The following is a 15,842-nucleotide window of genomic DNA, read 5'->3' on the forward strand; positions in this document are numbered from 1 at the left end:
AACATTCACTGCAGTCTAATTAGCTTTGCTTTTGTTTAGGAACAGCATGGCCTAAAGGACCAGTGTGACTGCAATGAAATGTGCTGTGTCAGAACAGAGTGTGTGTTGAATGTTAATAAGGTGACAGCTCTTTCAATTTCTGCCAAAGCGTCTGTCTGACAGGGATACGGACGCCGACAAGTCCTTGCACCTGTTTTCTGCTCTCCATAGAGCCTGTTTGAGTGTGGTTGTACCAGACGTTGCTCAGTGGTGCTTGAGAGGTTTGCTGGATGGCTACAAGCTTCATAAAAGCAGATCTCAGACCTGGGAGTTCCTGTTTTATCAATGCTATTTTAGAACAATCAAATCAGTTCTCCTGTGTCATACTGCCCACTCAGTTTGGAGTTTCTGCTGCTGTAAACAATGAAGATGATCATGATCATGATGGAGGTGAATGGGTGCAATGGCAGTTAGTGTGAAATGTGTTTGGTTGTAGCCCCTCATTTGCATACTGAGTGATAGAGGAATCTCCCAATAACTCTCTGGGGACCCTGCCTGGATTATTACTCCAAATGTCAGGGAAATGAACCCAAGCGAGGCTGCTGCAGTGCTCTTCTGTGAAACTGATAAAAGGTCAGTCAACATGTGCGGATCCTGCTGCAGAACGCTTATCTCCTTAATGGCTCCCTGTGTGTAGATACTGTGCACTATTATTACGACTTAATTAATTTTGCCTGCCTGTGATGCTACAGGGTGTTTCTGGTTGTCCATGAAATCGTTTTCTCTCTATGTGACCTTCTGTCACCCATTCACCCTGTGTGTGTGTGTGTGTGTGTGTGTGTGTGTGTGTGTGTGTGTGTGTGTGTGTGTGTGTGTGTGTGTGTGTGTGTGTGTGTGTGTGTGTGTGTGTGTGTGTGTGTGTGTGTGTGTGTGTGTGTGTGTGTGTGTGTGTGTGTGTGTGTGTGTGTGTGTGTGTGTGTGTGTGTGTGTGTGTGTGTGTGTGTGTGTGTGTGTGTGTGTGTGTGTGTGTGTGTGATCCTGGTTCATGGCACCTAATTTAACCTCCTGTGTGTACACATCAGCAGCAGTTCTTTGGTGTTTAGATGCACACTATTGATTTGTGTTTTTACTTGGGGCTACAATGTAAAGCCGAATGCAAGCTACTTTATGACATTTATTCTGGCACACAAGATGAAATTGTGTTCAGCCTAACAGAATCATTTTGATCAGTCAGAGGGTGTCTTAATCTTCACCTCAACATTGACTGAAATTCCTTATAAACAGGGGTTAATAGGATAAACGGTTGTTATGATGATAGCATCTGCAACTCATACAGAAAAAAACAGTGGAATGTAAATTACACACACACACACACACACACAAATGTTTATATGTTATAATGTAGATTGATTTTGATTTTCCACTCTTAATGGAGTATTTCCTGTTCATTTTTTTTTTCATTGGCACATTCTTCTTCTTTCCTCTTCTGCTACTTAGTTGTTTTTTTCCGACACAAACTTGATGCTGTGATGCGTATTATGAAGGCAGCAGAGATGGAGACAAGTGGCTCTTCTGGCTCGTGTTCACAGCACTGAAATAATTGCTTACCTTAGAAGTTGCTGTTTTTGTATTTAGGAAGTTGTATTGCTTTTTCCCCACTAAATTAAAACTAAAGAGAGATGTCACTGAATTTAAGGTCTAACATGTGGTGAGACATCAAACAGAAGGGGCTGAAACCCTGAAGTAATAGATGCTTGGATGTCATTCAGATTCAATATTTACAACTGGCCTACAGTATGCTCGTACCACCTGCTCCTCTATCCCACATTCCTCAGGATTAGTTTAAATTCCCTCGTAGCGCAGGTCACAGGTCAATGTTACTATTAAACCAGTGTTCAAAAAGTAAACACTGGCGACCTTGAGGTGCCCTTGAAGGGGCCCAAGAAGTTAGACGGATTATCTGTTTGACAAACTGTGGTATATTTCTGGATCCTGGATGAGATACTCAAATTACTTTTTGTCTTGTTTTGAATATGAATGTTGTTGTGATCTTTTAAAAAAATGTCTAATGAAAGTGCTGCTGTGCAGATATTTAACAAAAGCTGGTGTGAATGCTGCAGGAGAGTGAGAGTTTGTCCACGGTGTTCTGTTTGTTTGATGGTTTAAAGATGATTTTGATTGTATATTTTGGATTACTATTGTATATTTTGGATTACTTGCTCGGTCAAATTAGGTTATTTTACTGGTTGAGGAAAGCCAATTAAAGACTTTGTCTTCACCGATGGAGCTGTGATGCTGTCACTAAGAGATGACAGTGTCATATTGAGCACAGTATGAGGAGTAAAAATGACCATTTGACTTTTTTCAAGACTTCATTCTGATTGAGTTACAGTTTGCCACTTTCAACACAAGCTTCATTATTGACTATTTTTAAGAAATATAGGAATGAAGAGCAACTTCAATTCTTGGAAAGAGGGAGTGAGGTAGTGGAGAGAGGAGAGTAAAAAATGGAATGGGAGGAGGATCTGATAAGCAACCGAGGTATTCCACTGATGGGAGGGAGTTAGATCTCTACCATCCACTCAGGAAGTGTGGGGTGAAACTCTCTGACAGCACGCCTGAGCAGGAGAAAGCAAAGATAAAGCGCTCACGCTCTCATCCCGCTGGCATCACTTTAGTCTGCTCTTTGTGGATGCCAGCTGCTGCAGGAGAGACTCTGCGTCTTCCACCTGCCCTGGCAATGCCGAAGGGAATTCCATGACCTGAGGCACCACAGCGAGTACAGCAGCTGATTCACGATGATTCACTATCTGACAGCAGGTGAGCACTGTCTTCAGTGACACAGCAGAGAATAGTAAGTCGCTTTTTATTTTCTGGAATTTCCTCTTGCGGTGGGAGTGTTAATAGATAAGGGATTGAAACAGTTAGCAGACTGTGACATCCATGTCTTGGATGTCTGTGTTGTGGAACAGTTTTGAGCCTCAGTGTATTTCTATCTCTGTGAAACGATAGAGATAGAGAGAGAGCGAGAGCGAGGTGTGTAAACCACAGAGCGTTGCCCCTGTTAGCCTGCTGCCAAGACTTAGCCCTTGTGTTGGACAGGGATTAGCCTGAGCCTCTTGTTTTCGCTGAAAGTAGAATGGGTAACGCATGCCAGCGATGAAGCGTGGACTACAGCTGTTGCAGCATTGAGGGACAGAAGTGATTTGAGCTTCACTGATGCTGTTTTCACACCTTTCTGTGGAGAAGCTTTGGCTGGAAGCAAAACCAAGTTGCCAGTCGATTCAGGTTACGCACATTGCTGCCGAGAGGGTCTATAAATGATGATAAAGTTTGTTCACGTGGCTGCTAGAGTCCCTTTTTTGGTTTTTACCTGACAGACACCTTTTTTCTCAGCTATGTTTGAACTGTGTCTTGTTGACATTGTGGTAACAATTCAACTTTACATTGTTCTACATTGAGAGCAGCTCTCTTGAGGCTCTCTGTAATCAGAGATTCATTTTTTCCTCTCTCTTCTTAACCAGCTTATTGGAAGCACAAACTCTACTTGACTTGATGGTTTGTGTTTTGGGGCCCTGATACATGGAATTGGTGGGAGGCAATGCCAATGTATGCTACCAAAAATGATATTTACAACCTTGCGCTTCCATTCTTTGCTACCATATTAAGCTCAACAATATGTAAAGATTTCATTTTTTTTCATGTCTTATATCAAAGTGTGTATGTCTGTAGTTTAACAAACTTGAGTAAACTAGACTAAAACCTGTGTCTTTTTGTCTGAATTTGTCTTTGATCATACTTATTTTAAATTTGAAGATAAATTAGCTAAAGGAAATAAAGCAAAAAATAACTTTTTCACCGTGAGTAATGGATTGTATGTTAACGTCCAAGATTCATGTCAAATCGAAACACAGAATCAGATCTCTTACATGAAGGTCTATATCGTCTACATCTGAGTTACACTCACAGCAATCTATTACTCTGCACAGTGTGCTACAGCTCCTCTGCAGCAGTTCATTTTCTCCTATGGGACAATGTTGTCACAGGCATTGATGAAAGCTAGTTGTGTGCAAACAAATAGTGCCTCTGTGCTGCAGAGTTTGTAAACCAAGCGGAGATGCTGCAACAAAAAAAAAAAAAATTCCATGACAAATAGTTCAGAAGTAATGCGGCTAAAACAAAAGCCTCAAAGAATGCAGATTCCTAATTAACAGGGGATGCTGGTGCGGAGCTGTGTGTGCCCTGTGTAGCTCAGCAAATTATGAGCAGTTACAAGGAACATGCCTGGCACTGTGTGTGTCTGTCATGTCACGTATGAGTGATCCTTGTTATAGCATGTATGTTTGGTAGGATTTATGGATTGTTTATATTTGCGCTCGTTTTTGTGTGTACAGTATCACTAAGCATCATTCCTTTTCAACACACCCTCTGAACTTTTTTCTGAAATGTCAACTCATAAATCTTTGCACCCTACTCCGTTTCTCTCTCCACCCTCTGCTGCAGGGTGATGCAGTGAGGCCCCCGCTCTCTGTTTACATCATTCTACGCCTTATGTCGTTCTAAAGCTTTGCAGCTGCTCCTCAGAGGATTCATCTCTGATGGCTGGATACATAGTCATTTATTTACCCTTGATGCACTTCAGATGAGATACTACTGTCAACATGTTTATCTTAGAAAGTTTCTTATCTGTCTGCCGTTTTATATTTATGAGAAGTAGCATATGAATCTAGCCTCTGCATATCAGTATTTACTCTTTGATTTCATTGCAAGCTGATGCAAAGTATTCTACAGCTTCTGTTGAAAAACAGTGTTATGGTCTTAATGCTTACGATGGTGATAATGATAAGGTTTTCAGAGAAAAAGATTAAAAAACTAACAGAAGCCAGGCTTGAAAAGGGGTTGCAGTTCAGCACATTATCACAAAGGGTCACTCTCCTCTCAGTTTTTCAGTCAGCCTGAATATGACAAATACCTCTGCACTTGATATCTATTGTCCTCATTATTTGAAAAGAAGCTGTTTCCACACAGACCATTGCTGCTGGTACTGGCAAAGCTGTTGCCTAAATGGGAAATAGTTCCATAATAAAACATGTTACAAAGACTCTAGAGGAAGGTTATAAAGTTCCAAAGCAGTATGCAAACAAAATAAAAAGAAAGCTGCAGCGTCTCAAGGAATGTGTCACAAATTTGAGGCGAAATCTGAGGGCAGCACTGAGTTACAGTGGCAACTAAATAATCCTGAATATACCTAAAAGACTGTGTGCATCAATGCAATTTGTGTAAATGGTTGGTAAATGATTGTCAGATATACAGCAGAAAACACAAATGCAAACAGAGTCAGAGCACGATAATATATAGTGTCACACCAGCACCTCTAGCCACTTATCTATTTCTTATTCTCTCTTGTGGCAGTAACATACGTTCATGCTCTAGTTAAAGCAATGAATGGCCCCATGCAACTGAAATCAATAAAGCCTGGCGAGCTGGCTAAAGGAGAGTGCTGAGCCTCACACTTTGAGTAAGAGAATATGAGCTGTGGTTCCTGACCCGAGTGCAGAGCTAACATATATCTTTACAGATGACTGTGGTCCTCATTGTAAGCTCAGCTTTTAGTTAACACATGGCTGTTTTGGGAAGGGATCAGCAGGAATGCGATTTATACGGCGTAATACTGATTTGTTGTCTCTCCATCTTCTGTGTTTTGCGTCCTCATCTGTCTTACAGCCACAACCTGAGGGCTACATCGTTCCGGCATCCTGTTACTGGGCAGATTTCCCCTGAAAACACAGAATACACTCTACAGGACAGGTGAGTGGGCTTCCCTGTCCTAGAAATGATGCATATAATGCATGCTTAAATGTATATGTGGGTTAGTTCAAGGTCATGCTTTTGGAGGCCGAAAATAGACGTGTAAATAGCTTGTCACCCTCACTGATGAAGCATATCACAAGGGGAGGAGGGGGGATTATTATTCCTTAAATGACTGCCTTAACAGGATTTATGGTAATACATTAGCTGGCACTCACATATGCTTTTGATTGTGTTAACAGTACATTTAGGTCACAAAACTGTCTTCATCAATCAGCCGAGTTATAGTCCAGTTTGCTTTATTTTACTGGTCTATCATGGTTGTATTCCTAAATGTAGTTGGAATATTAAAATTGCAAGTCAGATCGTTTCATTCTGGCTTAAACATTAATGGCATTTCCTCAAATCTTTAGTGCATTTTTTTGTTTTTTTCTTTTAAAGAATGAGATTTGAATTAAATATAAATCCCTGAGATTTATGACGTTGCCACAGCTGTGTGTTGACATTTACTACTTTATTCATTGTCATTCATGGCAGTTTATTTTATTGTTGCTGTTTCTTATTTGTTGTCTGAATGTCATCGTGTCAAACCATCAAAGCTGAATGGCAGATATAGAGCATGAAATAAAGAAACAGGTGTTTGATCAAATAATAAGCTGGGTGGTGTAAGATGATGGTGCACAGCTCAGACTCCAATATAGGCTGAAACAGGTTGAGAGACAAGCATGTGACTGCCACATTCTTACCAATTAAAACACTTTCTGTTGAAGAATGCAATCTAATTGTGATTCATCTGAGTGTATGAAACTCTCCATTATCCTTCTTTAAGTTCTGTTGAGCCGTGGATTTGAGGGCTTTAGGACATGGTTGCCTTACTTATATTTTTAACAGTGATAGGATGATTCTTTAACTTTGAAATTCCAGTCGTAATCTCTTTGAGCTAAGATTAGTATAGCCTCAGATGTGCCCCTCTCACAACAAATGACTAAGGTGTCATTATGTAGGCAGGACAAGGTTAAAAAAAAAAAAAACAAGCGTATGGAGAATGCAAATATAAACTCCAACATAAATAACTTTACACTGTCTTTCCCAGAGTCTGTACTAAATGTTAAAGCTACAGCACTCATCTATGTTCAGCATCCACACACAGTTTAGCTTAAACAGCATGTGCAAGACCGGCACGGTCTTTAGCCATGTCCTTTTTTTTTTTTTAGATATAAAAATCAAAGATGGGAAGCATACTCTCAGAAATAGAGCCTTTCAATGTGCTAACTGCATGTAATATTTGATTTTCAGTACCAAAGCAGGTTTGAAATATTCATTCAAACACCATCTGTAATGACTTGTTTATACACTACAGTATAGTCTTCTGTGGATTGTTCTTATTTGAGCTCAGTTCTAAACTAATTCTATAGAAAGTTATCTGTAAGAAGAGAGGGGTCAAAAGGCAGCTTTAGTTCAGACTAGGACTGCACTATATGGGAAAAATATGTGATATGAGAAAACATTGTTCAGTATCGCAATAGAGATAATATTAAAGAGTACATATTGGCTAGAACTCAGGATTTTTACACAGAATCCATTTCGATTAGGCAAGACCAGGAGCTGAGTCTGTTGGGAAGGTAAGACTCTGTAGTCAGAGACTTCAGAGCACTATAACATTGGTAGGTACGCAGAGCAGATAATTTATGATTATTGCCCAATCTGAGGATATTTTGTGTTTTAATATATGTATATACTGTCATATTTCTTTATGACCTTTTTTTAAGTTATATTTGAGAGTCTTATATTTGCTTAATGTCTTGTCTTTGAATGTTCTTCGTGTTATAAATTATTTGTTTTAAACTCTGTAAGGAACTTCGTATTGCTCCATGTGTGAATGTTGATCTATAAATAATTTACCTTTCCTTTTTTAAACTCTAAATTAGCACCAAGTCATGTAAGGGTAGTTGATGGATTGAGATTAATCTGACTGTATTAAAATTGTGAAAATATGAATCAGTGAGCCCAGGTCTGCATCCAATAGTTAAAATGCACAGAGAAAACACTGTTTAAATAATATTTCATGTTTCTTCCGCCTTTGCTTTGAGGTGACCCTTGACCTTTAAGTTTGCATATGAAGGTCAATGATGTAACATTATAAATTGTACAAGGTAAGTTACTTTAAGTTCAAACTCTATTAAACACAAGCCATAATGTTTTGCAGTACACACACACGCACACTGTTTACTGAATCTTGAGGATTCCTCTTATTCTAAAACATCCTCTCTTTATTTGAATGCTTTACTGTTGTTATCGTCTTCTCCGCCCTTTTCTTAACCCTGCTGTAGAGTGTAGTAGAGTATAGATGCTGCAGTCTTGGTATTGAATGTGTGCAACACAGGCGTGACCTCACTGTTTCTACAAAATGTAGCTTCTGTTAACTGTCACGGTGATGTTGTGGGATTCTTTCTGCGTATAATGATATCTGAAAAGGAAGCTGGTTTCTTCTCTGAATCACTGGCTCCCTTCCAAGCATGGAGAACCTCAGTGTGTCCCCCTGAGACCCGTATCAAATTGAGGACAGAGCAGGAAAAGAAGAGCTTTAGGAGGCCCTTGCCCATGGAGAGGTCGATCAGCCTCTGCTTTGCTAGTCTGAAGGCTTTGACTTTTTCTATAGATTGCCACACTTTGATCAATTCGTCAGCTCTCCTAGTGTTCACCTACAGCCTGACAGGATTAAATAATGTCAAATATGCCCTTATTTCCATCATAGCAAGAGGAGCAGTGAGAGATGGAGCTTAGTGTCCCTTCCTGCACTTCTTTAATGTGAAATATCGCTCCTCTTCACCTCATGCCACAACAAATCTCCTGGGGAAGTCTTCCAATGACAGAGGTGGTAAACAGTATGAAAGCCTCACATAAAACAGCAGAGTCCCCTTGATACAACAGAAACATCCTGTAAAAAAAGCCTGGCTGCAGTCCAGGCTTTGAAAGCAGATACTGTAAGTTTTGTTCTACTGTATTCCCCCTCTCTCTCTAGCTCTCGCTCTCTCTCTCTCTCTCTTTCTCTCTCTCGCCCCCTTGTTCTAGCAGCATTTTCTTTGGCTGTAGTCTCTGACACACATCTCTCTCTTATCTCCTTTTCCTAACCTTTGGCGTAGTGCAGCACACAAAGCAGTAAAAACAACAGGGTTAGTGCAGCTTTTAACCCTGCTGTGCTGAACAATGCAGGGGGTCCAGTGGCAGTGTTGTAAAGAGAGACAGGTCACACAGTGTCACCTATTCTATCCTCTCCCTTCACTTCTTGTCAGGGAGAGTTGTGTATGAGTCGCATGTTATTCTACTTGTAGACTGGCTGCAGAAGAGTTTTCAAAATGTTGTGGAGGTTTCTCTCATGTAAACCTTCTTATGAAGTGATATACCATTTTAAAGCATCTGGAGAGGAACTATTGGCAAATAATGATCTAAATAAACACTGTAGACAAGAGTCACATTGTTTGACTGTTTACGCCTGGTGGTTGGAGTGTGTAGACCTTTTCTGTTGGGATTTTATCAATTAAGATTGACATTGTTTTTTTAGAGCTATGTATCATTTTTTCATGTGGGTCCTGGAGGTGCTCATCTTTTCTTAAAGACAAGGGGCTACAGAACCATTGACCAGATATTGAGGATCTTTCCCAGTCTCTGCTTGGCTGTGGCCATTCCTTTTTTGGGCCTCTTGCTTTTGGTAGCCTGATTGCTGATGGGTGGGGGGTTTGGGGCATGTCTTTCGGAGGGGTGCAGAGGTGGCGACATTGAGGGGTCACAGTACTGGTAGTCTGTCTCTGGGATCGCCAGCATCTAAAGATTGTATCAGGTTAAACAAGAAGAGGTGGTAAAATAGTGTGTAATCACTATAGCATGATGGAAATTTTGTGGTAAACATATTTAATCGGGAAAATCACGATTTAGGATGTGCAGTAGAATTCTGGAGTGTAGAATAGAATAGAATCACTTTATTGATCCCAAACTGGGAAATTGTGGCGTTACAGCAGCAGGTTATTCAACACACAATATGAGTAAAAAACACAATGTTAGCAAATCTAAACACAATATAATATTATGTCTTTGTTTCATCAAAATGACCTAATTTTTTAATTGCTCCTCAAAAAAGCAACATGTATTAGTTAACCAAGAAGAGGAGCTATCAGCTCAAGTCAAGGCTGTTCCAGGGTCATGACTTTGTTTTAATCTAAATGTTTGCAACCTGCAGAGCAGCTTTCAAATGAGATGAAGAAGGACGTATACCATGATTTAATGGAAATCTGCAGGATCTGCATGTTATTACTTAAATAGCACAAACTTTAATCAAATTCATCCTTGCTGTCTCCAATGTTTCCTCGTTATCTATGATGTATCTCCTTCTAAGCACGTAAGACAAATCAAATCAAAGAGCTCCAGCAGCTTGAAATAATTTGTTGACAATGTAGCGGTGCATACTAAGAGATAAAAAAAAAAAAATCTATACTATACATGCAGAGCCAACATGCCCCCATCCCTAAGTAACACAAGTATTATGAAGTTAAAGACAAATATTCATTTTCATAAATAACTGATATTTCTTATGTTCACTGTCATATTATTAACCCCCTGTAAAAGTATAACCCTGTCCACTTCATCAGTTATTGCAGTGTTTATGTCCCCAGTGAGTTGTGGTTATTAAAGCCTGGCCTTGTTATCTCATTGTTTTATATTTCAGAAAAAGACTGTCCTCCCTTTAACCAAGATATCTGTTGGGAAGTTTATGATGCAACGCTTTGAAAAGGCATCTTGTGTCTGCTAATTATTATTTTATCTTTTCTAAGGACTATATTGTATTTATATTTTATGCTTTATGTTTTTAATGTATAAGTTTGTTAGTTGTTGCTTATTGTGTCTCATTAAGTAACGTGTATAATTTTCCACATCTGATGGATATTTTGCAGAAATCCCATCAATGTGAACTGAATTTTTGCGATAGGTTGGATTTGTATAAAACATAATCCCATTAAACTGTAGGAGTTTGAATGTATGAGGTACTAATATTAACACACTGATGGTTATTGGTACAGTGTTCTGCGGTATTGTATTTATAACTGGAGTTAAAGAAACAGTGTGGTATTACAACTGTGTGTCTTTGCATTCATACAAAAAAGGCACTTTGGTAGATATGCAAGAGTTAGTATTCCAGATGTTATCTTCCAACAATACGAGCTTACCCTCTGGATGATGTTTTGGTGTCTGCATTCAAATAAATCTTCATTGGATGCCAGCCTGTCATTAAACCCCAAGGATTTGCTGTATTTGCAGTGTGTGTGTGTGTGTGTGTGTGTGTGTGTGTGTGTGTGTGTGTGTGTGTGTGTGTGTGTGTGTGTGTGTGTGTGTGTGTGTGTGTGTGTGTGTGTGTGTGTGTGTGTGTGTGTGTGTGTGTGTGTGTGTGTGTGTGTGTGTGTGTGTGTGTGTGTGTGTGTGTGTGTGTGTGTGTGTGTGTGTGTGTGTGTGTGTCTCCGTCTCCATATGGCTTTAGCACCTGGCTTAGGTTCTTTTTGGTTGCTTTGCTTGTTAGCTGTGTGTACAAGATTTGTCTTCTGGGGTGTGTGTGTGTCACTGAAGTGTTTGGAACATAAGGCTTACACTATCAACACATCCACTAAAACCATTGGTTGTGACAGGTCGCGTGGGGGTGTCAGGAAATCGTCATATCCTTAATATGTGAAAGCTCAGCACAGGGCTGTGCTCTGTTTCCCTGCATGCCTGTGTTTGACAGGAGACAAAGACTTATCAGTATCCAATGCTTGTCATCCTTTGTTTATCACTGATCCTCTCCTTCGCTGCCTTTTTCAACTGCAGGTTAGAAGCCCGTATGTCCAAGTTAGCGGCCAATCAGAGATCCACTAGCATGGTCACAGACTCCTCCAAGGTTGTGACCGCAGCAGCAGTGGATGGCACATCAGGGTCAAAGGTGAGTATCAGTGTGTTGTGTATTCTCTCAGAGCCTTCATACTTTTGTCAAGCCTATCTTATATGATAAAGTTTTCCATAAAAAAAACAATGATTTGTAAATATGTTTCACACTTGGTGGAAATTTTCTTTAAGAGCTCTCTAAATAACTGTAATTTTCATGTTGATATATTGATTTAATTAACTTCAGATGACATTATCTCTTGCTGAAAAGTGTGTTTAAACTCAAATACACATCCTGTGGGATTGGACAGAGGTGTGGTGTAGGGTGTGTATCTTTGTGATAGACTGACTATTGTTCAGAGTGATGATGGAAAGTTTGCTCACCAGAGTAGCAGTGTACAGTAACACATTCACGGAGAATCTCAAACTGCTTGTTGACACCTGGAAGCCACTCAAAGACAGTTTACATGTCCCAGTTGTCACAGATGCTAATCTGGAATCATTTGAACACATCTGTACAAAAAGGGCTATTTTCAACTATTGAATGTTTTTTTTAAACATTCTTGCACACAACATTGCTTATACAAATGTAAATCTTTTATAGAAAAACAATATGAATGAGTTGCTCTGTGTAATATTTGGCCGAAATTCTGATAATACTGTAAAAAAAAAAAAATATTCATACAATTTTCTTAGTAGAATGCTAAACATTTAGAGATTATAACCCTTAGTTTGCCTCCTTTTGTTCTCATTTTAAGTACAATCAATATGTTTGTGTTTTAAACTGACAAAACGAGCAACACAAAGGTTTAACAGTGGGCTTTGAAGCCTGTGAAGGACATTTTGGACACATTGTGGACATTTTATAGATTCAATTCTTACTCAAACTTTGTCTCTTTGAATTGTTTATGTGACTCACTCTTGTGTTTTTCATTTTCACAACTTAAAATTGTCACTTTTATCACTTGAGTATACATAATTTTACACTTAAAAACCCAACACTTACGGGTATGTAAGATCTAGAAATCTGATATTTTTCTAAAAATATGCCTGATTATAAATGGATGTACACTTCCACAGGAAAGAAGGCTTTCTTACTGTTTTAAAGGTCATACCTCTTATCCTCTTAATTGACATGATTAGCCCCCCACCATTCTTAAAAAGACACACAAAAAAGTAATCGTAAATCATAGAAAATACAATTTTAATTTAAAACAATTTCAATAGACTATATAGCCTTGCTTGCATCAGAAGACTTTTTTGTGTATTTTTCTTGCACAAACCGATAAGTTCAACTTTCATTTATCCATGTTCACCTTCAATGGATCTACCATCGAATACACAATACTCATATATATATTTACTCTATTATATTAATTTGTTGTGTGTACCTTTGGTAAACCAGGGAAGTTTGTTTAGTTTAGTTTGTTTTGTTTGGATTCAGCAAAGCCAGCTCAAAATGAACTCTCTTGGTCTTCCCTTTTTTCAGGGTTCAAGAGGTCCGGGGAAAGTTCACAGTTTTGGCAAGAGGGATCATTCTATTAAAAGAAACCTCAACATCCCTGTGGTGGTGCGGGGCTGGCTCTACAAACAGGTGAGCAGGGGTTCTGATTTTACTCAACACATGTTACAATGTGTCTTATTGTAGAAACTATGTTTGAGTAGCTGCATGATCAGATACAACTGACTTTGCAGAAGTGAGATTACAGTTGATAAACTACAGGTGTACCTATGTGTACAAGCTGATGCTTTATTAGCTGTTAAACATTTTCAATTCCCTGACTGCCCTTGCGATCCCTTTTAATCTGGGTTCAAGGGTCTCGTGAGAGCACATAACATCAGTAAGTAATTAGGTAAGTCAAAAAGCAGAGTTACTGAGTTAAATGTGGAGGCTGCAGCTTTTTGCTGAATACTTCAATAAAACGAATGATCTAAAATGAAACTTAATTATTGTTTTAATGGCATGCACAAAGCCCCCAAGCCCACCCACTTGCTCCAGAGTAGCAAGAGGAGCAGTGAGGGATGGAGCTTAGTGTACTGCTTACGAGCAGTGTATACCCAAACTACACTTTTTTTAATTAAACTGTGAATTAAACTGTGTTCCTGCCAGGAGGATTTTTAAACATACTGTGTGTTGCTTTTCCCCTTTCACCTCCAGGACAGCTCTGGAATGCGACTGTGGAAAAGGAAGTGGTTTGTTTTGTCAGACTACTGCTTGTTTTACTACAAAGGTGAGTCTATGGAAAGTGCACTTGGCCAGACTTTGCTGTGAAAACTGATCTTGATCGTAATATCTTTGACGAGCTCATCAAAGGAAAGATACATGTCTTGATTCATTACAGCCTATAATTAGATGTATGACACATCCTGCTATCTCTTCCACCAACTTCTCCTTCCTTATTATCTTGAATGTTATGTTATGGGATGCAATCTGTGCTTGTGCTACCAGAGCATCTTCTTCCTCTCCTCCATTAATCATACTGAATAATAGATAGCGCACATGCCACCTCTTGCCACATGCTGCCACATGGTCTCGTCCAGACAAGAGTCACACATGAATAATGCCTGACTAATGTCCCTGCTGTTTATAAATCTGCAGCCTCTCGTAAACATCGTAAAAAAGTATTGGCAGAATTAGCGTTTGTTGTTTTGGATTCCTGTAATGAATTACCGTGTGTCGTGTTTGCTGCGTTCACAGACAGCCGAGAGGAGACGGTGCTTGGAAGTATCCCTCTTCCCAGTTACGTCATTGCACCAGTTGAGCCTGATGACCACATAAACCGCAAATACGCCTTCAAGGTAACACTGGAGTGGCACAGAATCAGATCTATAAAAGACGTTATCACCTCCATGTGAAGTCAACAGGACATGTTCATGACTTATTACTTGTTCCTGAGAATAATCATTACTACAATGTTTTGTTATTCTCATACACTGGAAGTTTTGTTTACCCTTCTCTTCTTTTTCTTTCTTTATTTGTTTGTCCAGACTTTTTTTTTTTTTTTTTTTTAAACTGTTTGAAATCATTATCTTTTGGTTGTTTTGCACAGCCACTCAAAAGTGTCTGAACATCTGTGCAAGAAATGGATGCTTTTGTATTCAATTACACATTATTTCTGTCTAGTCTAGTTGCTTGGAGTTCTACCTCACGGTCATCAAACATATTTCTACATAAACCCAGTGGATTGATGTTGTGTGGATGGCTTCAATCCTGAATGTATTCTGGTCAGCGATAATGCTTTTATATTAACATGGCTATTTCAGGTAAAGTAGATTTGTAGATGGTCTGATTTTATTCATCTATTGCAAGCTGAGGTAGAAGGGATTTTTGTTTTTCTCACAATGTTTGGGAGCCCCACTTGTGCGCTAAGGAGGCTGCAGCAGAACAGTGTCAACATAACATGCAGAGTGCAGCAGGTTTGTTCTTTCTGTCTGTCTAATCTGTATAGCAGATAATTTTCTTATTATACAGACCCTGGGAGAGGCAGCCAGCATGTGGTAATAGTACCATTTTTATTCAAGGGTGTGCGGCAGAACTTTCCCTTGCATGCAGCACAATCTTTTCTTTTTCCTTCTGTGAAATCTGCTAGAGGACAGCAATGGGTTTTTTTTTGGGGGGTAGCAGCAAGGGTGTTAACATTATCCAGCTCCTCCTTTGTGGAAACACAGAGCTTGTTGCAAACGACAATAGTGCCTGAATGTTTTATGCACCACTGCAGCTTCAGGGCATTCTGTTGCAATCCTTTCAGCTCCTTTGTACTCTGGCTTTTGTTCTTGGATTCTGTGTGTGTTGAGTGTATTTCTGTGTGAGTATGAATGGTACGGATCTCCTGGGTTTTTATGATCATATTACATACAAAAGGATTTTGTATGATAATTGTGCTGCTGGGAAATATTAATTATACATTCAGCCTTTTCTGCGTCTCCTCCCACCACTTGCTGGGGAGTCAATGTAAGGTGAGGTGAAACGAGCCAGGCTCTGCTGCTGTGCCACCCTGTATTTAAAACGATCCCTATTCCCTTCAGCACTCTCTGAGCCATCATGCTTTAAAGAGCAGGTTTCATTACGTGTTCCTGAGGTGCTAAGCAAGCATGACAACAGCTTAGTAGATGTCAGGTGTTGTTGAACAATGAGATGTTTCAGACTGTTA

The 15,842-nt window shown here is 39.5% G+C and overlaps 1 protein-coding gene across 14 annotated transcripts in view; it reads left to right on the forward strand.

Annotated features, from left to right (window-relative positions):
* plekha7b (pleckstrin homology domain containing, family A member 7b) overlaps positions 1-15,842 on the forward strand; it is a 64,789-nt gene that overhangs the window by 24,892 nt on the left and 24,055 nt on the right. For 11 of the 14 annotated variants that reach the window (XM_065952902.1, XM_065952909.1, XM_065952903.1 and 8 more), the window contains 5 exons: positions 5,704-5,787; positions 11,638-11,749; positions 13,181-13,285; positions 13,850-13,922; positions 14,390-14,490. In XM_065952902.1, the coding sequence (XP_065808974.1) occupies positions 5,704-5,787; positions 11,638-11,749; positions 13,181-13,285; positions 13,850-13,922; positions 14,390-14,490 (475 nt within the window). The other 3 variants (XM_065952914.1, XM_065952915.1, XM_065952906.1) reach the window with 3 other exon arrangements.

This window comes from Labrus bergylta, chromosome 3, assembly GCF_963930695.1.
Source record: "Labrus bergylta chromosome 3, fLabBer1.1, whole genome shotgun sequence".
In the NCBI taxonomy this organism is placed as follows: Eukaryota; Metazoa; Chordata; class Actinopteri; order Labriformes; family Labridae; genus Labrus; species Labrus bergylta.